Here is an 18,616-nt window from a genome sequence, read left to right as displayed (position 1 = left end):
ATTCCCTACATTCCTCCTGGGGATAAATGAAAGTCGCTTAAGAGAGAAGTTGACAAGCAGACAGATGGATAGCAAGTGGGGTGGCAAGTCCGAGTCAATCAATGTGACTTTGAATGTGGAGCAGGCCTGCTATACTAGAGATGCTCTCGCCAAAGCACTTCATTCACGAGTCTTCGATTACTTGGTAGATGTAAGTCCTGTCTCAGGCGATGTAACAATGACATTGCTTATAGATTTTCTTTCTTTTTTTTTTTTTTTTTTTTGGTCCTGCAAATATAGTAGTCCTGATTAATCTATAGTGTACAACTGTTTTATAATTGACTACAAGAAGTAAATGTAGTTAGTATAGAAGTAAATATGGTTCACTTCCATGCCAGTGCCCACTTTAACTTGGTTTCTGCCCACTGGTGCTGGGATTAAGTGTTTTAGTGACTTCTTTCGATTGCCAAAGTTTTCTTTGCTTATAAATTGCATCTGCCTTGGGTGTCTATGCAACCTCAGATATAAGATTATATAAGTTCTGTAGGTCTGCCTGACTGATTGTGATAGATAATGGATTGTAAGCATGCTTTCTTTCCATGTATTTCAGTGGCCTCCTGTAGCATTGAAGGATAAATCCACTTGTTTTAAAGTAGACCTCTACTTTAGTGGCTCATGTTTTATTTTTTTCCAATACCCCACTGACCCCACTAGCCCCACCCCTACCTCAGTTCGGCACAGCCAATCATGAGTGTCTTTCTGCCCATTTCCTGTTTACATCCCCAAGTGGGAATAGCTGTAGTTTTGTTTTAAATGAACCAAAGAGGTACATTTTAAACTACTGCGTAAAAAAAAAAAAAAAAAAAAAAGTGTTTTACAAGTGTGAGTTCTACTGTGCTGGCTTAGTAAATCCCATTCACATGACGTGTAGTCACATGACCAGCAATCTTTCTGCTGTGTTAAGCAAAGAACTCTGTAGGACTCACAGGTTCCATTATGCAGATTTCATATTATAAAGACCTAGTTGATATTTTTTTTTCTATTTATCGCTATATATATATATATATATATATATATATATATATATATATATATATATATATATATATATATATATATATATATATATATATAATATATTCTCAATTCACAAAAAAAAGTAGGCAATAATGCTTGGCTTTCAGTTTTCTTTACTTAGCATATTATTTATTTTTTAGTCCATCAACAAAGCCATGGAGAAGGATCATGAAGAATACAATATTGGTGTTCTTGATATTTATGGCTTTGAAATTTTTCAGGTAAGTTACACTTTTTAGGATTGTAGCTCCAATGGTATAAAGTAGTTATCTGAATAACACATGTATTTGTATTTTGTTTTTTCAGAAAAATGGTTTTGAGCAGTTCTGCATCAATTTTGTGAATGAAAAATTGCAACAAATATTTATAGAATTGACACTAAAAGCAGAACAGGTAAATCAACTGACCTAACCCTTTAGCGTTATAGAAGGTTAGCACAATATCTGTGATGAGGGCTGGTGTTAAAGGCATAGGCTTCCTGAGGTTTATGGGAGCTTGGCTTATGCAATGCGTAGGATGTAAAGGCAAATCGTTTTCTATGGCTTCTCCCAGTGCCCCCTCTCTCTGCATTAGTGGTCCAGCCGGGGTCCTGTGCATCCAACATATTATGATCCACATCATTACAACTAAAGTGCAAAATATCTTTCACTGGTCATAATACAGTAAACTCACTCGTGATTGCTTTAGGCTGCCTTTTTATATCGTACTTGCTCTATGTGTTAGTGCTGGAAATCTATTTTTACAAGTATTACAAATATAAAAGAATATAAATACATCTGAAGCCAAAAGTTTATAAAAAAGTTTGTCTAGTGATTACTGTTTATTGCCAAAGGCAGGAAAACTATACCATAGTTTAAAATACATTATACTTTGTTATATTTTGAGAAACCTGTTGATAGCAGCAAGGAATCTCCTTTAAATATTTTGTCACCCCAAACATGAAGTGTTAACACCTCGGCCGGCCCATTGCCATCCTCAAGGAAGGAGTCAGCATGGGGTGCAGGACCTGTCTTCTGTCCTAAGTCAGTCTTCTAGGGCTGCGGAAGGAAGAAAAGATCCTTGGGGATCACACTGACCTCTCTGTCAATCATGGCAACTGGAGGCAAAGAAGATACAACAGATAATGCAGATGTACTTGAAGCAGATGAAGAGCATGTGAGTCAACAGAAAGAAGAAATATTCCTAAGTTATGCCTATCACATCACCCAACTTGGACACGAAGAAGATGAGGATTCAAGACCTCTTGGAAACTAAATTGAAGATGCAAGACAAGAAAACAGCAATTTAGACAAAGTGGGACAACAGCTAGCATTGATTGGAGATGACTTTAATAAGTGCTATAAGGGTCATTTTGATGCCATTGTGAAGAACCTGAATCCTAGCTTGGACAACGCTTATGACTATTTCTGAAAGACTGACAGTCTTTTTGAAACTGTGGTGAACTGGGGACGTGTTCTAGCACTCCATGGCTTTGGATATTGATTAGCTGTCCATGTGTGGGAAAATGGACGGCATAGGTTTCTAAGAACGATTGCCCAGTGGCTTGCTAGATACATGGTGGAAAGTAGAATTGTCCGCTGGATTGTAGGACAAGGCGGCTGGGCTGCTGCACTTAAACTGACAAATAACAGTATCCGATATGTACTGATGGCATTGGGTGGTGTTCTTATCCTTCAATTTGTGATTAAATGTTTGGGCTTAGGATACTGAAATTGGGAGTGTATTTCTATTGCTGAAGAGTGATCTGTGAATGAATCATGCAGATGCAATCTGGTTCCTAAAGAGCCTGTCTCAAAGGTTTTTTACCTACTATATAATCAGAAAAGACCTTCTATTTTATACCTGGGGATTTTGTGGATGTCAAACCTTTACCCACAAGGACATCTTTGAGTAGTAACATTTACTTAACTGATGCCTGTTTCCGTTCCTGCCTCAGGGAAAATATTTTTACGGTATATACTAGAGCTCTTGAAAGGCGACCTATTTAGTGCAATTATCATTAAATGTCCCTTTTTAAAAAAAAAAAAATATATATATTTTATCACCCCTGTGAATGGTTACGGCAAAATGTCCTCTATATTATAGTATAATTTCACTGTTAGGCCTCATGCACACTGGGCATTTTTGAAGCTATTGTGAGGGGCTTCAGGCATTTTCATTTTTTTTACTGCCTCTAAATTCCCCTGCCTCTAGTTCATGCATATATAGGCTTTTAGCAGCATTTTGTAGCAGGAGCGTTTAGTGGCAGAAAAAACCCACTGCCAGGGCATTCTGGAGCAGCGGCGTTTTGGCGGGGAAAAAATGCTGACCGCTCCTAAACTCTGCGAAGCGACAGTGCCCAGCATTTCTTTTTTTATAAGCATGAGGTCATCCATGTCCTTAACAGCTAGTGAACGGATGACTCATCAGCTATCAGAGGGCTTCCCTGCTGACAGCTGAATGTACACAAAATAATTGCCAGAAATAAAGAATTTGGGGGAAAAAAACTCTTCAGGTCTGGTATTATTTTAGAGAGGAACCCCACTTAAAAAAAAAAAAAAATGAAAAAAAAATGGCATGGGTCCCCCCAGGTCCATACCAGGCCCTTTAGATCTGGTACAGATTTTGAAGGGGGAAACTCACACCATTTTTTTTTTTTTTTTAATGGAATGGTGGTTCCCCCCCCCCCAAAAAAAAAATTCATACCAGAAACTTATCCAAGCATGCAGCCTGGCAGGCCAGAAAAGGGGGAGGGCAAGCGCACGCCTCCTGAACTATACCAGGCCCCCAGATCCCGTCCCCCATCTGAACGAGTACGTATGACCTACTCATTCACCAAAAAAGTGTGCACAAGTGAGTAAAAACACAACAGTGTTTAACAAGGCCTTTTTTAAAGATATGATTATCTATTAATATTATTATATATATATTTTTTTTTTTTTTTTGAAAACTGTCAGCCTGAACAAAAAAGCATGCACTGGTCAATGACCATGACGCAGGGTACACCAGGGGACAATTTTTTTTTTTTTTTTTTTTTTTTACCAAAGGACTTGTCAAAATGTTGTGTTTTTACTCACTTTTGCACACTTTTTTTGGTAAATGAGTAGGGGTACCCATTCAGATAGGAGGGGGGTACAGGATCTCGGGGCCCCTTGTTAAAGGGGGCTTTCAGATTCCAATAAGTCCTCCCCCACACCCTCATAACCACCTGGGGACAAGGTGCCTTGAAGGGATCCTCCTCTACCCCAAAGCACCCCCCCCATGCATGCTCAGATAAAGGTCTGGTATGGATTTGAGGGGAGATACCGTGGCAAAAAAAAATTGCCATTGGGTTCCCCTTTAAAAATCCATACCAGACCTGAAAGGGTCCATCCTTAACATCCACTATTCGTTGACTGTTAAGGATGCCTCCGGCTCCACTCCTTAACACTAACTCTCCTAAAGCTTGTACACTGCTAAACACCAGCAAAAAAATGTTAAATATTAGCGTTTTTATCCAGTTTTTTTTTTTTTTTTTTTTTTTTTTTTTTTTTTTAACCAGTTTTTAGCTTCTAGTGTACACTGGGCCTTATGTTGTGGGACTCATGACTGCCGCAGGTTGGCCAGAATAAGATGATCATTTTTGGCTATTTGCATTGCAGCAAAATATTGTACATCTTTTTTATATTTTTCTGTACTTTGAATTTTAGGAAGAATATGTTCAGGAAGGCATTCGGTGGACCCCAATAGAATACTTTAACAATAAGATTGTGTGTGACCTTATTGAGAATAAAGTGGTAAGTGTGGGAAGAATGATATATCTATTCATTATTTCTCAAAGTGAGGTCTAGTTATGTTCTTTTAATCTGTGTCTTATGTAATCACTCTTCCACATTCTATGTCACTAGGTTTAAAAGTAATGTATAATGGTTTTGTATATATTTGTATTTTACGTATTAAATTCATGCACACATGTGAATGAGTCAGAGTGGTGAGAAATAAAGATTGGGTATCTCTTATCAAATGACGTTTCACCAGTGTCTCAAATAGATATGCGCCAATATTATCACTAGGTGGACATGGATCTAGGAGGCTTTTGTTGTGCGGTCTGTTTAGATAACCCATATTACTTATTATGTCATGTATTAAATGTTTATTTTAAATAAAGTAATATAGACATTTAATAATATATGTTTAAAAACATATAATCATAAAATACATTCCATTTTGTCCTAAACAATTCATTTCACTTTTTACAGATTCCATGAATTGGTGGTCTTTATTTTTTGCTTCCTAATATTTAACACCATAAAGTACTGTAGAGTCTTTCTAGAACAAAGTATTGACAGTCTCATTCTATTGCATAATTGAAAACGAGATTGTTCCTTAGATTATGAAAAGCTATTCAAATCATACCTGTATGTCCTATGACTAACTGTACATCCAGAAACTGATGTTTGTTAGCTGCATTTGTTATACTGCATTTAGTGGTTTCATACTTGTTGGCTATCATTAGTGCAGTGTATGGAAACTATGGCTTTGGCATTGGAGGCTAACCTTTAACAACATATAGTGATACACAATTAAAAGCTAGTTCCATCAGCTTTTTCAGTTTGTCTTATTTTGCACTCAAGTCAACCTAGCCACTGATACCTGAAATACAGCAGAGCACAATGTAGACTAATATGCCATCTACTTATCTAGTGCTGTCCTTGTGTCTAGATCTGCTGCAGTGGTGGGTGGCACATTTAGATTTATGGAAATGGTTCTGTTAGGTCATTGGTGGGACATCCATCTGTACAGAGATGCTGCCTCTTTTGCACATAGGAAGGACAGATATGTACTATATATCTTCAATTATGAAGTATTGGTGGTTCTGTATAATAGTTCACTGTCAGTATAACTGTGTTTAGTTGATCTTGTACCATTCGTTTTACTTTCCAGAACCCACCAGGCATAATGAGTATTTTAGATGATGTATGTGCCACCATGCATGCCGTGGGAGAAGGGGCTGATCAGACGCTTTTGCAAAAACTCCAGATGGCTGTGGGGACCCATGAACATTTTAATAGTTGGAACCAGGGCTTTATTGTTCACCATTATGCTGGAAAGGTAAGCATGAATTCTCTGCATGCGTTTGCAAAAAGATTTACCAGGAGGGTTCAGCCTAGGCAGAAATCATTTTGGTAGGAGTTTTATTTAAATAATTCAATTCAAATGTGATACTAAACTATTAAATGCTTGTTGAGGTCTAGGGGACAGGAAAAGCCATTTTAATTTCCAGATTTGTTGCTCCCCTGGAAGATCTCCTCAATTCCCATACGCTCCAGCAGTGGACTGTCTCAGCTTTCAGTGCAGGCTATCGGCCTTGCATCGGTCTGAAAGATGTCAGGGGCATCTGACCAGTAGAGCATGTGGGAGAAGATGCTGAGGGGGACCGGTCTTGCAGTGCGGAGGGGCCTGCAGTTACATAGCATCAAGAATTGAGAACTGCTTTTTCTGGTCCTCTTAACATAAACGAACATTTAAAGAGAGGTTTGACCAAAGCTTTTTTGGTTATGCTTCTCCTGTGGGTCACAGGAGTGTAGTCAGTTCTGGACTCCTGTGACCTGTTTTCATCTGACAGCGGGCTAATAACCGCTGTCAGCTGACGTCACAGAGACGGTCTAGGCTCTGAAAGGATCCAACCATATGGCTGGGATCAGTCCCGAAGACTGGACTGACAGTGGTCTCAGCCTCTCAGCGAAATGCTTAGAGCGTCAGTCAACCCCTACACACCCCAGCTCTCCAGTGAGTGCTGGAGAGGCAGGGCAGAGAGCTGATGACTGACCGCCACCATCTCTCTGCCGGCTGAGGATCGAGAGCTGAGCGATCAGTGGTGTTGGATCGCTCTGTTCGCAGTCTTTGAAGCAACGAGGGGCAGATGCAGCTGGGTTTAGTGCTGCAGCGATCTAGGCGAGTATGATTTTTTTTATTTATTTTTTTTTTTTTTTGTGATTCCCATTCTTCTCATTTAAAGCACAACTCTTGTTTTCTTGTGACTTTAACAGTTTGTTTGGACCATACTGGTCCCAATGAACTATTTGCTTCACTAACACGAGTCCACAGGGAGGGCTGTCTAAACTGTTTGTAGCATCAGCAACATACCGTATACAGGGCTGTGTTCCTGCAGCAGGGTGGGGACCTCCTCTCCTGTTCCCGGAAACAATATCTAGTCGGGCTGAGTGCTGCTCAGCCATTTACAGGAAACCTTGTATGTCATCAATGAAGGCAAAAACATGTTCAAATATGAGAAAAATTGTTTCAGGACTGTTAAATTGCAAGGTTAATCAAAATTAGATCTCCCATTTCTGAAAGTTCTTTCTATGGCGACTATTTTGAAAAGTGTCAGAGGATCTAGTTACATGGGCTAGATGTAATGTGAATGTAGCACCCAGTGAATGTTGGCAGAAGTTTAAGTGGTTGTAAAGTCACATAACAGTTACTTATATCCTCTCTGTTTTAGTAAGAATATAGTGCAGTGAGTTGTTGTATTTATTTTTTTCAATTATAATCCTAAATACCTTTTTTGCACAGCTCCACTGTGTGGTCATGTGACCCCCCCTTCCCCCGCTCTCCTTTCCCGATCTAAGAAAAGCAGCGGGAGGGGCTGAGATTCCCCTCTGACACCAGCCAGCATGCGCAAGAAGGTATTTAGCGTTCTAATTTGAAAAAAAACTTGATTGCATGGGATGACGATAATAATCTGAATAATACAATCTCGTGTGGACGATATGGTCTCATTTCCGATATTCCTCTGAGTTTGTTGCCTTTGTTGCAGTCAAGGTCTGAGATTTCAGGTGTTTCCAGGAGCCTCCCATGGGTACTACTTGTTTTCTGTAATGGATGGTTGCATTACCTACCTAATCCGATGATGCTGCCAACATTTCCTGAAATGCCTTAGAGATATTTACTGAGTCTTCTGTCTACCGTGTACACAGAGTTTTCCAATGGTTACTTTCCTGTAATCAATTAATTGATATTCTACATTTTACCGAATGATGTTATAGTCTTCACATGGAGATTATTTCTACCTGTGGTTATGTTTGTACCTATGCTCCCTGTTTGATATACTATCAGAATCAAAGACCTTAATTGTTTTTGGTTTTTTTTTTTTTTCTACCTGATTTTTAAAGTTTGAAAATTCCTAATAAAAAATTATTCAACATAATTAAGAAAAAAAAATGACATGCTGTACTGAATATCTTGCTAAAACAGGATACAAGTAATTGTGTCATGTATTAACAGGCAGGAGGAAAGGGGAGGGGTGGTACACATAGAGGGAACAGGCTGGATTAACCAGGTATTTTAGAACATGGAAAGGGACAAATTACACTGCAAAAGCACTATGTCATTGATCATGCTTTAAAATAAGCTTTTTTTTTTTTTTAGAATTACAACCACTTTAAAATAATGTAGTGGCTTTTTCTTTAACATTGTTCCAGTGCTCTCCATAGTGCTGAACATTGTTCCTTATTTCTCAATTCCACTTAACACTTCACCAGTTTTTTCTTTGTTTTTTCTCCAGTGTTTTTATTTATTTTTTCCTGGGAAGCCATCCCAAAGTGCTTTAGCAGTGCACAGTTTGTGTTTATGAACTGAATTAATCCACAATTAATCTGTGTAAAGTCTGCCTGGTGAGATTTTTTGCAGTGTCTTCATTTTTTTGTACTGACATCCAGATCCTAATAAACCTGCTTCAGTGTTTATTTAATACTCCCTATGTGTATGCATTATGTTTAATTGCCCAAGAATGTGCTGACAGACGTTTACACTTTGCCGTGTTCGCTCATTTCTTTAGAATCATGTTGTGGTCAACAGTAAAACTGGAAAGCAGATTGAATTTTATCAGCAGCATGGCCTTAAGTGAAAATTTCAATTCAAAGCACTCTGGGAATTTAATTAGCGCCAAAAAATGATTAATTAAAGCTCTGAATGGTTGTTCACATTCCTGGAAGTCGTGGTGACACAGTGATTTAGAATGGTTCTTTACATACAGTTTACCTTTTTGTATCAAATGATTCCCTACTTTACAAAGCCAAGTGTTCGCCATTTTAAACCAATGCTCATTGTGACATTGCAGTCATACCTAAAATAACCGTACATACTGTACATATAATGTTACAAATATAATTCAGTTCATTTTTGTCATCTGCATATTGAATTGGCTGAATTCATGTTTGAAATACATACATGGAATTGTCTTGCATGTGAATTAAGCTGCAATTCTATTAAGCCAGTCTTGTGATCCAGATACCCCTGCAGGACAACACAATCTGATCAGTGACTTCACTTTTTTAAATTGCCGTTAAAGAGCAATTTTTTTTTTGGGATGGTCAGTTTTACGATAATCTGTTGTATGGATTTATAAGATGACTTTTTATATATGTAATTTTACCATATCTATACTTTATTTTACAAAATAAAAAAAATGTATTGATCCCCAGGGAACTACCGGTTAGCTAAACAGACAGCCAAGCGATCGTCTCCTTTTAGAAAGGCTGGCTTTTTTTGAGATCTCAAATTAATCTGTTGCATTAGGGTGTTCACGTTTTGTGTTATTTTCTACTTGAGCTACTGAGCTCTGCAAGCAGGCTTTTTTCAGCTGGAGAAATTGCATGTGAAGTCCCCAGTTGCTGGCTGGACAAATAACTTTATCTTTGGATTGTAAGCTCTAATGAGCAGGGGCCTTTACAATTCACTACAAGAGGAATCATTGTAACTTCCACCCTCCATTAACCTCCCTGGCGGTAGGTATGATTATGTCAGATTTTTGCGTCTCAAAGCGGTACAGTTATATTGCATAGAAATTTGGCGTTTCATATTGTAGGCCTGTAATTCTTAGCAATAACACACTTAAATCTGTCCAAAAGTCTAGTAGATATCCCGAGTATGATAAAGTTTGAAACACAATAATAAATTATAATAAATATAAATAATTATAAAAAATAATAATAAAATGAATTTCCCCACGATTCACTATCGCTCAATTCTGCAAGTGTTCTAATTTACTATCACTGGTTTGTAGCTGGTCTAAAACCACTTTTGATGTAAAGGGACACTTTTTGGTTGCTATGGACAATCTCCAGTTTCCAGGCAGAAAGAACAGTATATATCATATAAAACTGCATGCAGGGCATTGGACAAAGCACTGGGGACAAAAGGGAGGTGAAATAATTTCATACAGTAATGTAATCTGTAAGATTACAGTGTACTGTAAGTATTATGATTTTTCAATGTTTTGAATTTGCCTCCAGGCTCTGCCCCCGTGCGTTGCGACGTTCGCAGGGAATGGAGCCCGGCACACAGAGGCATCGGGCGGAGGACACAGCCCACGGACACAGCAGGGGGACATCGCAGGATCCTGGGGACAAGGTAAGTATACCGCACCAGTTTCCTGCAATGCAATCCCGAGTGTGGTTTGGGGTTACTGAAATTTAACCCCCGAGCCACACTCAGGAAAACCGCCAGGGAGGTTAAAGCACTGTGCAGAAAATGGCACTTTATAAATCCTGTATAATAATAATCTTAATTTGCAACATTTCATAATTAATTAAGTGAAAAGTAATTCTTAAAATGTTAGAACACATAGCTTGAAGTGAGGGACAGCTACAGCGATCTTTTCTTGGGCTTAGATACATAGTTTTCAACGAAACCTATTCACAATGTGTTGCATTGCAGCATGTAATGAATAATCCTCTTATTTAACACAATGCGCATCAGTGCATATCAGATCACAAAGGGACACTGCGTGCATTTCTTGGCACTGAGAGAATTTATTTGCTGCTGAGGTCTGTTCATACAGGATAGAGGGGAGGAGGAGTCACTGGAGCCAAAGTGCTTCCCTGTCCTTACCCCTGTCACCTACACATGCAGGATAGACAGGAAACGCCAGATTGTCTCTAGTTTTATTGCTTTAGACATATAGCTACTTTTTGAACATCTTCTCTCTTCTTTTTTTTTTTTTTTTTTTTTTTTTCCCGCAAGTTTGAGGCGTTGCACAGTACAATAACTATAAAATGTGAGCTAAAAAAAGTACAGGTATGCAGTACCAATACACAATGTTTTAGCAGACAACCTGAAACATACACAGCAGTGGTAGTTAAACTTGGAAAGTTAGTGAGATAAGGCAGGGAAAGGGCTATTATGGAATGGGAGGGGTGAAGAGTCAGAGCTGAGAGTGGTCGTAAAAATGTTGGATAGTGATTTAGAAAACTGAGGTCTACGGTACATTTTTAGTCCATTATCTTTTGTGTCAAATAGAATTATCATCCTTAGTTCAAAGGATTTCTTTTCCTGAGTAGTTTTGAAGTTCCTTTTTAAAGTCTAAAATAAAGGAACCAAGCCTTGCAACAAAAACCACTGCAAACTGTGTGCCAGAATTTTGATATCAGTAGGTAATATGAAGATTGGCCAATACAACTCACAATATCTAGGGTCCTTGGCAGGTTTAATGAGTACAACAATTAATGCCTGTAAAAAGAGTGGAGAGCAGTCTGACCTGCTTCATTATATCTCCGGTAAGTGCAATGCCAGAATGGAGGAGTAACACTTTATAAAATTTAGCGTGTAGACCCATCAACTCCAGGAACTTTGCAAAAAATAAAAGGCTATAGAATCAAGTAATTCCTCTGTCATGAACAGAGTCTAAGGTACTCGCACTAGATGTTTTAACTATTCCCAGACATGGTTCATCCCTTGGGCTTGTTGGTTTGTGTAGTTTGCGTTCTCCAAACTATGCCCTGGCATGGTTGAATGTACCATGCCCAGGACTGCTTGGAAAAGGTGGTCTGGTGCATGGTTCATCTGGAGTCCAGTACAGTTCGCTTTATTGTGAGCATAAAGAACTCTTCATAGATCATGGAGCACAAAAACGGGGACCACTGTGGTCTGGCTGGCAGAGGTGATGATGTAAGCATGCCCATTAATTCTGCCATTAAAGAGTAATGTGAGCACAAACCATGCCAAACACAGAACTTGTCATGGATCCATGAGCATGGAGGCAGTAAAATATAAAAATGGTGTAGCAGCTACAGGATCAGTCTGGTAGATGAGATTACACACCACACATCTTACTCCATGAACAGGTAGGCTCAGACCCCCACATCTTGTGTATTTCCCATGGTATGTTTCAGGTCAATTCAAATGTACTCTGTATAACTATCTTGACAGCAGTGTTGTCATAAGAGAAATGTAGAGGCTATCATTGATGACATGCTGAACCACTAGCTTTAAAGGGTTAGCTCACCTTTACAGCAAAAATAGAAGGGTGACCTAACACCAGACACCGTCGCCACCCTTCTGGTCCCCGCTCTACTTACCTCTGGGGTTCCCGAGATGTCGGCACCTGCACAGCCGCTCCAGTGGTCTGGGGATTTGAAATGCTTGCTTTTCTCCCTTTTCTCCATAAGTTCTTTCAGGATAGGCCAGATCAATTCTGGTGCTAACCAATCAGGGAGAAAAGCAGGGATTTCAAATACATGCTGACATCCCAGGAACCCCAGAGGTAAGTACAGGGAGAAATGGGGGGAGGATGTCCGGTGTTAATCCACCTTTACATTTTGGCTGTAAATGTGAAATAACACTGAGTCATTGGCCTGGAAAATAGGACCAGGTTAGGAAAGTTGGAGAAAAAGTCCAAAATCCTTATATGTATATTTCCAGATCAGTGACTCACATAGAATCAAGAGGATCAGAATTCATGCCAGGTACATACTGTTTTTTAAAGTGGTAGTAAAGTCCTTTAAAAAAAAAAAAGAAGTATTTTGCAAGTTAATGTTATAATGTGCTAGTTTGCACTGCATACTAGCACATTATGGCATACTTGCCATAAAACACCACCAGTCACCGCTGACAGGGCTTCCATCTTCACCCGGTCTTCCCTCTGGGTTCACGGGCTCCAGCTGTATGAAAGCTGAGCCACGTATGCGTGGGAGTCATGGCACGGAGCTCTGAAAAAACAGCATGATTGTGCCATCCCTTCAAAGCGCATGCGCTGCATCCCATGTGAATAGCTCGAAAACAGTGCAGGTGTAGGAGATATTCACTGTACCTACAGGTAAGCCTTATTATAGGCTTACCTGTAGGTACAAGTTAAAACTGAACTTTACTACCACTTTAAGGAGAGGGCCGCATTGCCAACGTCCATGTTTCCCTTGTGACTGGTTCCCCTTAAGTGAACCATTGGTTTAGTGCTGGCTGACTCATTGCCCTAAAATGAATGAAACTAAGCTTAGCTGGCAGTATTTGACTATAAATGCAAATACTAGTCTATGGACCTGGTCCTGTTGAACTGAATTGAGCCAACAAAGTCTAAAATCCCCTGTGGTAATGGAAAGTACTGTACATCTGTCAAACTGTAAGTATGATACACAGATGTACAGTACTTTCATTTGACCTTTTATTTCCAGGTAGCCGTTTTTGCAAAAAGTACTTTTTTTTTTTTTTTTTTTTTTTTTTTTTTTGGGATACATGTAAAAGATTGGCTTAATATATTTGATTTGAAAAAAAGAAATGCCAAAAGAGACCTGAGGTGGGAGAAATGTCCTTTATAGGTTTTCATTGCTGACCTCTCCTGAAAATGCTAGTTGCCTGGCTGTCATGATGATTCACTTGAGTACTAGGAGTTGCTGATCTAAAACCAGTATGCAGATTAGGAGTGTTGAATTCAGGGGCTGCATGCTAGTTCCGAGCCATCTGTTTAACTAGCAATTTTTTTTTTTTTTTTGTTTTAAAAGCTTTGATATGTTTAGAGACAGCCTTTATCACTTGTTACCTATGCAGGCTCTGCATCCTGCTTAGCTGCTACTACTCTAATGATTATGCGTCATTGCTCCTGATCCCAATGCACGTCTGTCAGTCTGCTGAGCCAAGAATGCAATGCATTCCTTTTGTGGTTATTTTGTCTCAATAGCTAGGCAGAACGGTTGATTGTAGTGAAATACATATAGGGGAATTTGGAAGACTGGAGCAGACAGAATCTGGAGCAACTGTGCATGGCAACCAAACAGCTTCTTTCATTTTCAAAGCCTAAAGCAGAGCTCCATCCAAAAGGGGAAGCTCCACTCGTCCAAACCCTCCCCCCTCCACTGCCACATTTGTCACTTTATTTTGGGGGGGGGAGTGGGTACCTGGTTTTGACAGGTACCCAGTCCTACTTTCATGTAAGATCGCCCATTGGTGAACTACGTGCATTTCTGGTCCCCCTCCTTCCCCCAGCTATCTTCTGGGACACACAGGTCCTAGAAGACAGCGGGACCACTTGGAAAGTGCAGTGTGACTCACGCATGCGCAATAGGAAATGCTTATGTACAATGCCGGTGCCTGCACCCATAGCTGATTGACGAATTGGTTTGGGGTGCCCACATTGCGAAATCCATGGGCAGGTAAGTTCCCTTATATTAAAAGTCAGCAGCTACAATATTTGTAGCTTCTGACTTTATTTTTATTTTTCCAGACTGGAGCGCCTCTTTAACTGAACAAGATGAAGCTAGAAGCTGACCCGTTGTCACCTACAGCTTTTGTTGTCTGCAAGCTGCAGTTTTATTAAATTCCCCCAGAAATCCTAGTGGTTAAGGTTTATTGTAGAGAAAAAGAGCTACATAGTTACATAGTAGGTGAGGTTGAAAAAAGACACAAGTCCATCAAGTCCAACCTATGTGTGTGATTATGTGTCAGTATTACATTACATATCCCTGTATATTGCGGTCATTCAGGTGATTATCTAATAGTTTCTTGAAGCTATCAATGCTCCCCGCTGAGACCACTGCCTGTGGAAGGGAATTCCACATCCTTGCCGCTCTTACAGTAAAGAACCCTCTACGTAGTTTAAGGTTAAACCTCTTTTCTTCTAATTGTAATGAGTGGCCACGAGTCTTATTAAACTCTCTTCTGCGAAAAAGTTTTATCCCTATTGTGGGGTCACCAGTACAGTATTTGTAAATTGAAATCATATCCCCTCTCAAGCGTCCCTTCTCCAGAGAGAATAAGTTCAGTGCTCGCAACCTTTCCTCATAACTAAGATCCTCCAGACCCTTTATTAGCTTTGTTGCCCTTCTTTGTACTCGCTCCATTTCCAGCACGTCCCTCCTGAGGACTGGTGCCCAGAACTGGACAGCATACTCCAGGTGCGGGCGGACCAGAGTCTTGTAGAGTGGGAGAATTACCGTTTTATCTCTGCAGTTGATCCCCCTTTTAATGCATGCCAATATTCTGTTTGCTTTATTAGCAGCAGCTTGGCATTGCATGCCATTGCTGAGCCTATCATCCACTAGGACCCCCAGGTCCTTTTCCATCCTAGATTCCCCCAGAGGTTCTCCCCCAGTGTATAGATTGCATTCATATTTTTGCCACCCAAATGCATTATTTTACATTTTTCTACATTGAACCTCATTTGCCATGTAGTCGCCCACCCCATTAATTTGTTCAGGTCTTTTTGCAAGATTTCCACATCCTGCGGAGAAGTTATTGCCCTGCTTAGCTTAGTATCGTCTGCAAATACAGAGATTGAACTGTTTATCCCATCCTCCAGGTCGTTTATGAACAAATTAAATAGGATTGGTCCCAGCACAGAACCCTGGGGAACCCCACTACCCACCCCTGACCATTCTGAGTACTCCCCATTTATCACCACCCTCTGAACACGCCCTTGTAGCCAGTTTTCAATCCATGTACTCACCCTATGGTCCATGCCAACGCACCTTATTTTGTACAGTAAACGTTTATGGGGAACTGTGTCAAATGCTTTTGCAAAATCCAGATACACCACGTCTACGGGCCTTCCTTTATCTAGATGGCAACTCACCTCCTCATAGAAGGTTAATAGATTGGTTTGGCAAGAACAATTCTTCATGAATCTATGCTGATTACTGCTAATGATATCATTCTTATTACTAAAATCTTGTATATAGTCCCTTATCATCCCCTCCAAGAGTTTACATACTATTGATGTTAGGCTAACTGGTCTGTAATTCCCAGGGATGTTTTTTGGGCCCTTTTTAAATATTGGTGCTACATTGGCTTTTCTCCAATCAGTTGGTACCATTCCAGTCAATAGACTGTCTGTAAAAATTAGGAACAACGGTCTGACTAGCTCCCTCTAGTGGGTAATCTAATCTCTATATTTAATACAATAATAAATTATGGAAAATCAAGTATGTAAAAATGCAAAGCTGATAGATGGAGATTTTTATTTTTTATTTTCGTTCTTAAGCCAGCGGGCTGAACAAAAAAAATTAACAGATTACTCTATCCACACAAGCAAGGTGATGATTCAGCGCCTGTAAACGACCATATTCACTTTATAAAATAACTGATGTCGTCTTCTAATTGAATGGTGTCATTGTCTGACCTATAATGTTAGGAAGTAGGATTCAAAACAAGTGTTTTTTTTTCTTGTCTGACAATGCCATTATTATTTGTTTAGTCCCCACCTGCATCCTTTGGTTCTACAATGGTAAAAGCTTTCAGAACTATAGTTGGTAATATAAAACAGTTCAGAATTTATCTGAAAAGGCAATCAGTGCCTTTTGTTCTAACTTTATTTAGCAGTGTTCATTTTCAGATTGTCAAAGTAAGTGGACTTGAACCTTGGGTGCAGTTTTTAAAGCAAGTCCAGGCACACGTCCATGGTTATGTTAAAGTTAGTGTGTGTATGTATGTGTATATGTGTGTGTGTGTGTGTGTGTGTGTGTGTGTATATGTGTATATGTGTATATGTATATATATATATATATATATATATATATATATATATATATATATATATGACAGCAGTGAGTCGATCCTCCTGTGCCATAGATAAGTGACTGCAAAGAGTTTACATCAACAGTGGGCTCTCAAGTGATCTACCAATATGAAACGGCAAAAATGAGGATGATATCTCTATATGGTACAATAATTTTACTTCAAAAGTCCAATTTCACATCATATACATATACACATCTCACATCAGATAAATTCAAACAAGCAACTGTACAGTTTCAAGCATTACAATGCTCTTTATTAAGCTATCTGTGAAATATAGCTTGACGAAGAGCATTGTAATGCCTAAAACTGTACAGTTGCTTGTTTGAATTTATCTGATGTTGTATGAAGATGGACTTTTGAAGTAAAATTATTGTACCATACAGAGCTCTCATCCTCATTTTTGATATATATAATATAAATATTTATTATTTCTGTCATTCACCCTTTAGCTAGCTTAGGGAGAATCTAGATCTGGATTTGTCCCTTTTTATTTACTCACTTTCTACAGGCATAAATGTGGTATAATTACACTTTTATATTTAATTTGTGCAATTAATTTTGTTTTGTAGGTGTCTTACGATATGGACGGATTCTGTGAAAGAAACAGAGATGTCCTTTTTACGGACCTCATTGAATTGATGCAAAGTAGTCAATTGTAAGTACTGCCTCTCCTTCATACCTCTACCAACTCTACCACACAGTTGTAGTTAAGTACAAGAAAATTCTAGGATGTTGGTTAGAGCAAGTAGAACTAGAACACAGAGTGGCCCTGAACCTTCTCTTCTGGGGTTCCCAGTCAGTGCTCTTGGCTCCTCCTCTCTGTGCGCCTCCATTGGAAGCTGCTACCCATGGGGGCACACTTACAGGCTCACTCTCGAGCAGGGCTGTATGCATCCCTAGACACATACAGCAGGATTTTGGACTCGCCATCCCCCAAATGCAACCGTCCTCCATTGTGTCCTTATTTAATCCTTTGTTCTTCTATACTGTTTTCCTGATACTGAGGTCAGCAAGTATCGGTTGTGGAAGAGGTTTGCCATAGACATTTGAGGCCCATACCAGTGCCACAAGTAGACGCAACCAACTTCAGCTGGAGAAACCGTTCATCTGACAGGTGTTAAAACCTTTCCCGTAGAGCTGCACGATTCTGGCCAAAATGAGAATCACGATTTTTTTGCTTAGAATAAAAAGATCACGATTCTCGCAACATAAATTTTTTTTTTTTTTTTTTAGGAGAGAGAGATTGATTGAGAGAGCGATTTGAGAGAGAGAGAGATATTTTATTTATATATAGTGAGAGAGGGAGAGACATTTTTTTAATATATATGTGTGTGTGTGTGTATATATATATATAGAGATATTTTACATATATTGGGAGAGACATTTTATATATATATATATATATATATATATATATATATATATATATATATATATATATATATATATTATATATAAAATGTCTCTCCCTCTCTGAATATATATAAAATGTCTCTCTCTCTGAATATATATAAAATGGCTCTCCCTCCATGATTCTAAAAAAAAAAAAGTAAAGCTGCTCACGCAACTGCAGTCACGCTTGTCCCCGGGACTTCTGTGAAGAAGATTACTTACCTGACCATGACCAATCACATTCTTCTGCTGAAGCTCCAACGGCTTCCCCTCTGCTCTGAAACAGGGAAACATGTTGGGGACAACATCGATCTGGGTGCGGTGTGCGCTTTTCAGCTCACAACAGCTTGATAGTCAGAATCACACAAATCCGGAGTTGCGGGCGGAGAATCGCGATAACGATTCTCCGCGATTAATCGTGCAG

General features: G+C 39.3%; 1 protein-coding gene and 1 pseudogene across 1 annotated transcript in view; both read left to right on the top strand.

Annotated features, from left to right (window-relative positions):
- Positions 1 to 18,616, top strand: part of MYO1E (myosin IE) — a 235,103-nt gene that overhangs the window by 120,312 nt on the left and 96,175 nt on the right. Inside the window, exons 10-15 of the mRNA XM_073618829.1 lie at positions 1 to 190; positions 1,197 to 1,277; positions 1,363 to 1,449; positions 4,725 to 4,811; positions 5,959 to 6,126; positions 17,370 to 17,455. The exon at positions 1 to 190 is cut by the window's left edge and continues 7 nt beyond it. Of these exons, the coding sequence (XP_073474930.1) occupies positions 1 to 190; positions 1,197 to 1,277; positions 1,363 to 1,449; positions 4,725 to 4,811; positions 5,959 to 6,126; positions 17,370 to 17,455 (699 nt within the window). The remainder of the gene's footprint in view (positions 191 to 1,196; positions 1,278 to 1,362; positions 1,450 to 4,724; positions 4,812 to 5,958; positions 6,127 to 17,369; positions 17,456 to 18,616) is intronic.
- Positions 2,027 to 3,004, top strand: LOC141134449 (bcl-2 homologous antagonist/killer pseudogene; annotated as a pseudogene).

This window comes from Aquarana catesbeiana, linkage group LG03 (assembly GCF_042186555.1).
Source record: "Aquarana catesbeiana isolate 2022-GZ linkage group LG03, ASM4218655v1, whole genome shotgun sequence".
Lineage (NCBI taxonomy): Eukaryota > Metazoa > Chordata > Amphibia > Anura > Ranidae > Aquarana > Aquarana catesbeiana.
The sequence above is the reverse complement of the archived record's forward strand: the minus strand, read 5'-3'. Positions and strand labels throughout refer to the sequence as shown.